This window comes from Mastigoproctus giganteus, chromosome 14 (genome assembly GCF_048544385.1).
Source record: "Mastigoproctus giganteus isolate SK-2022 chromosome 14, ASM4854438v1, whole genome shotgun sequence".
NCBI lineage: Eukaryota > Metazoa > Arthropoda > Arachnida > Uropygi > Thelyphonidae > Mastigoproctus > Mastigoproctus giganteus.
This window is the reverse complement of record NC_143588.1, coordinates 115,826,154-115,831,741: the sequence shown is the minus strand read 5'-3', so window position 1 is coordinate 115,831,741 and position 5,588 is coordinate 115,826,154. Positions and strand designations below refer to the sequence as shown.

The following is a 5,588-nucleotide window of genomic DNA, read 5'->3' as shown; positions in this document are numbered from 1 at the left end:
AGACAATAAAAATATTTTATATCAACATAGTTCCGGAAATGCTTGGTTCTCAAGTTATTAACTGTAATGTCTTATCTCCCACAGGCGATTTCCTTCATCACAAGGTACTGACGGAATCTGGTGGTTTTCTATTACGACCATGTATTCAAATCAGGAGCAAGCGGATATGCACTTTATGTACAGTTTGGCGAACAGCAATGCTCTGGAGGCTCGTTGTTTGCACCACAAAAGGTTCTAGAATGAAGATGTCCAGACAGGAAAACGTTTGAAGGTATCCATCACCGCCTTTGTGAACGTGGGACCTAATGCTGCCAACAGAGGACGACCAAGATCTACCACTCCTGAAGTAGAGGAGGAGATTTCGGATGTTGTGCATGCCACTCCTGGAATCAGCACACATTGAACACACTGAATAGCAATGCAACTGGCTGTTCAACGTTCGACTATTCGGAGAGTGTTTCGAGAACACCAACTGTATCGTTACCATCTGCAATGGGTACAGACAGATACTGCTAGTGACAGGCCTTGTCACCAGCAGATTACCCTGCGCAAGTAATGTTCTGCCAGTGGTTCTTGCAGCAGTGTGGTACAACTCCTCTTTCCTGCCTTAGTGATATTCACAGATGAAGCGCAGTTCACATGAGATGGAATCCAAAACTTTCATAATCGGCATGTATGGGCTCAGGAAAACTCGCATGCAATTATTCCATCACATCACCAATGGTGGTTCAGCCTCAACATCTGGGCGGGTGTTTTGGTGATAAGTTATTTGGGCCCCATGTACTTCCAAACAAACTCACAGGGCAGGCGTATAGAAACTTTCTGGAAAACAACATGCCTGATTTTTTGGATGAAACGCCATTGATCATTCGTCAACAAGCACACTTCATGCACAATGGCACTTCTGCACATTTCAGTCACCTAGCCCACAATTACCTGAATCGAAGGTTTCCTGGTCGGTGGATAGATAGAGGTGGACTTAACCCCAGGGGCTCACATCTGGTGAGTATGGGTTTGGCAAACCCAGGGTCTTGAGCCGGATATCATCCTTCTCTTTCTTGGTGATTCCTTTCTACTTCTGTCTCTCTCTTTCAGGGTAATTTAGGAATTTTTTTTGGCTGGTGCAGCATAAGCCTCAGGCTTCCTGGCACCATATGGCTAATAATAATAATAATAACTGCCTGGCCTCCATGCTCACTGATTTAAACCCACTAGATTTCTTCTTGTGGGACCATTTAAAGTCATCGGTGTATTCGACTGGTAGCTGATGTGGAAACTCTCCACAATCGAATTTGCCAAGGTTGTGAGACAATACGAAACATGCCAGGAATTTGGCATCGTCTTCGCGAGTCCATGAGACATCGATGTGAGGCCTGTATTCAGGCAGAAGGTGGACATTTTGAACAATTACTATAAGGCTATGTGAACAGTTAAGTGTCATAGACAGACCTTCAAAACTCTGAAACCAAGCATTTCCAGAACTATGTTGATAGAAAATATTTTTATTGTCTACATACGAGGAACTCATTCCTGAAGTTATGCCGTGTATTTCTGAGACACCCTGTATAGAGATGAGATGAATTTTTCTGTGTAGCTCCAATTAACGATATTAGCTAGTTACCAATCTTAGAGTCAGAAAAAACAAAATTTAATGCTTTTCAGAAGTTTTACACCCGCAGATATTGCACTTCCTTCCGTGGTTGAATTTTCTTGCCTAAGCTGGCAAGGATTAGGGTAAAGCATAAGGTTTTTTGTTGTATTTTATTTATTTATTTTTATTTTGTTTTAATTTTAAAGCACAGGTTTGGATAATTTGTGTACAGGGGTTTGGCATCCACTGGTTTGGGTTTTCCTCTGGTGGATGCAGTTAGATACTGGGATACTGGAGCAAAGAGGTCTGACATAACAATACACCCATTCATGCTTCACAAACACACATTAAGTACACGTCGGGCCCACTCTACGGATTCTCTATATACCAGCATAATGGTATAGGCTAGGATCCACCATAGACAGAACATACATACATACATACATATACTTGATTGCAAACTGGTAAAAATATCCAATATCAGAATTTCATTAACATAACAAAGCTCTATTTTTAATAAAATCAACACCTTGAAGAAGTTCCTTTATTCCAAAATTTTTTGTTAAAATTAGTTTTCTGCAGAAACTATTATTATTCTAGGGGTTCACGAAGATGAAAATGTTGGGAATGAATGATCTTCAGCAAAACTTTGATACAATGGGTTATATGAATTAAGATGTGTCCCTAGATTCTGGTTGTCCACTTAGTTCAAAATAACTGTATTTAGTTCTTGTGGTTATTTAGCTAATAAACGGTTGACAAGGTTACTGAAATACTATATAACAAAAACTGCTGTACCACAAAATAAATAATATTAAAATTGACTCTTGATTTTTTAAGGAGTCCTTATGTGCTGTAATGTAATAACTAGATCGTATGTATAGCTTAGCTTAATTTTCAGCACTCACCTCAATGAGGTGAGTGGTGAAAATTAAGCTAAGCTATACATACGATCTAGATAATATTAAAATTAAAAGCATTACAAAATATAAAAAAAAAAAAACATTAAAAACATGACTTAGGTTCAGTATTACAACTTAATTAATACAGCTGCCATAAAAAAAAATCTCATTACAGTGTACTGTATTTTGAGTTATTTGCAGTGTCCAGTCCATGCTGCTTCTCTGCTCTTGGTTGGGCTTTGAGCAACCTGTGTTCCTTAGCTCTTACTGCTTTTTACTTCTGACTGGTAACGAATAAAGGAATATTTCCTTTCTGATTACACTATGTATTAAACGTGGTTAGAATGACTGTCTTCTCTCAACAGGTGGAAAAGATCCAAGCTGGAATCCTGCCAACTTTAATGGGCTTTTTTTTTGACTCTGCAGCTCAGTTCCTCAGTCTCAGGAAAAAATAAACAGATTTTCTCCCACCCCCATCCGAACGAGGGGTTTTTCTTCCAGCAAAACAAGCAAACTAATCAGAGAACACACAATTCACAAGGGTAGATGAAGTAATTCTCTGGTGGGTCTAATATGAACTTTTTTTGTCTCCTATGTGTCTTCTCTTGTAGTATAGCAGCTGTACTCACGGTTACCCGACTTCCAGTAGAAAAGACCCAGGTTCAAATCTTGCCAATGCCACAAGAATCTCTTATTAAATTTTTTCACTCCATGGCTGAGTTAGTCGTTCTCAACAGCAACAACATATTGCTCCATGTACAGTATCTGTAAAATGCATGCTATGCGGTCAATTTTCTTTTGCTGAACAAAAAATCCGAGTTTCTGGGAGAAAATACCATGCTAATCTTGCCCAAGACCGACAAACTCAGCCATGTTTTGAAAAGAGGCCCATAAAAATTCCGCTCGTCATCGACTGGACTCTGTCTTTTCCAACCAGCATGGGCAGGACGGCAATTCTAGAAACTACTTCCCACGAGGGCCTGTCTCCCTGCAGATGTTAACAGTTGATAAAAGGGTCTCATCAGAGTAGTCAAGAATTATTCGTGTACCAGTAGAGATATCATCAAAATTTAGCAATCATTTCTTACAGGATTTTTTTATGTATATACATTTCAAACACAAAACTGCATGCATCTAAAATTGTGTTGAAAGTAATTCATATATAAATTTCACAGATGACAAGATTATATTTAGTTTCTTTTTTAATTGAAGTTTGTGTTCTGTTTGTTTTAATCCTCTTCAACAGGATCAGAACTTAAAAGTTAGTTCTTAGAAAGGAATATGTATTACAATTTCAGATTGACCTGCTGGTGGAAAAATGGATTAACAATTTGTGATTAAAAAGGAGTTGCATCTCATCTAAGATCAGCCACGTAGTACTTAGATTAATAAGGCTGCAATAAGAGTTACTGAATTCTATAAATCATTTGCCACAAGTATCGGATATTCTTTTCTGCTTACAATTAAACAGTGCATGTCGTTTCACGGATCTTGGGGTTGAAAATTTCTTTCCGCACATTTCACAAGAAAATCGTTTCTTAGTCTCACTATGAATTAATAAATGTTTTTTGAGATCACCTGATGTTGCAGCTGCCCTGCCACATATTACACAAGAGTATGGCTTCTCCTGTGTGTGAACTAATAAATGTCTTTTTAGATTACTTGACGAAGCAAATGGTTTACTACATACATCACAAGAGAAAGGTTTTTCCTTGGTGTGAACTAATATATGTGATTTTACCTCACAAGCTCTTTTAAATGTCTTACCACATATTTCACAAGAAAAAGGTCTCTCTTTAGTATGAACTATTAGGTGGCTTTTCAAGTTATATTTTGATGGAAATGTTTTATTACATATTTCACAAGGCCATGGTTTCTCATGGGTGTGAAGGGATAAATGTGTTTCTAGATTACTTTGACTTGAAAATTTCTTGCCACATATTTCACAAGAGGGCTTCTTGTGATTATGTTGCAACAAATGTTTGTCTAGATTGTCTTGTGTTAAAAATTCTTTCCCACATCTTCCACAGCAAAAGGGTACTCCCTTTTTATGCACTACTGAATGTCTTCTTAAACTCTTTGGTCGTGAAAATACTTTTCCACAAATTTCACAAAGCAAAGGTTTTTCCCGTGAGTGAGCTAATATATGGATTTCTAGATGACATTTTCGTGAAAATCTTTTGTTGCAAATTGAACAAGAGAAGGGTTTCTCTTGAGTATGGCCCAACATGTGTTTTTTAAAGAATGTGATATTTGATAGTTCCTTGTTGCACATAGGACACGAAAAGGGCTTCTCCTGAACGTGAACTAAGGAATGGCGACTGAGATCACGCGATCTTCGAAATGTTTCCCCACATTTTTCGCATACGAAAGGTCTCTGCTGAGTATGGATCAATGGATCGATGGATTGTTTCTCCTTACTGTGTATTAATAAATGTCTATCGTTCTCACTTGGAGATAAATTATCTCTCGCACATACTTCACAAGAAAATGTTTTTTCTTGATTGTCAACTAGATGTTCTTTGAGATTATCTGACCTTGAAAATTCTTCATCTGTATTATAAGAAAACTTCCTCTTCCTATGACCTAATAAGTGTCCTTTGAGAATACGTGAATAAGAAAATACCTTGGCACATATTTCACATGAAAAACGTATCATCCGCTTCTGAAGTAGGAATCGTGATCTAAGGATGTTTCTGGATGAGAAATAATAGCTCCATTTTTTAGTTTTTGAAGAGTTCTGATTATTATGAACTTTCCTTTTTTCAATAATCCTTGATAGTGTCATGGATTTCGCATTTTCTCTTTTCACGATGCTTTTTTTTTGGTTGGCTCCATCCGGATGCATTATCAGCTTTTTAATGATAATCACTGTTACAGAAACAGTTTTTTTATTTTTTTTTTTTATCTCAGAGTTCAAAACACTTGAGGAATGATTATGATCTCATGATTTCCCTTTCATGAGTGTTGCTCCGAATAATAATTTGATCCTTATAATTTCTTGTAATCTGAAAACAAATAAAGCAAATCATGTTAAATTCATAAGCATTCAAAACATACATATATTCCAGGAATCAAAACACATTACAAGGAAA

The 5,588-nt window shown here is 37.2% G+C and overlaps 1 protein-coding gene across 1 annotated transcript; it reads right to left on the bottom strand.

Annotated features, from left to right (window-relative positions):
• Window positions 1–3,891: 3,891 nt before the first annotated feature.
• Window positions 3,892–5,152, bottom strand: LOC150075612 (uncharacterized). The gene has a single exon (XM_090388586.1). The coding sequence runs from the start codon at window positions 5,150–5,152 to the stop codon at window positions 3,917–3,919; it is 1,236 nt and encodes a 411-aa protein (XP_090244712.1). The 3' UTR covers window positions 3,892–3,916.
• Window positions 5,153–5,588: the final 436 nt, after the last annotated feature.

Excerpts from the sequence above, each read along its gene's own strand:
- LOC150075612 (XM_090388586.1), bottom strand. The coding sequence starts at position 5,152 with ATGATACGTTTTTCATGTGAAATATGTGCCAAGGTATTTTCTTATTCA.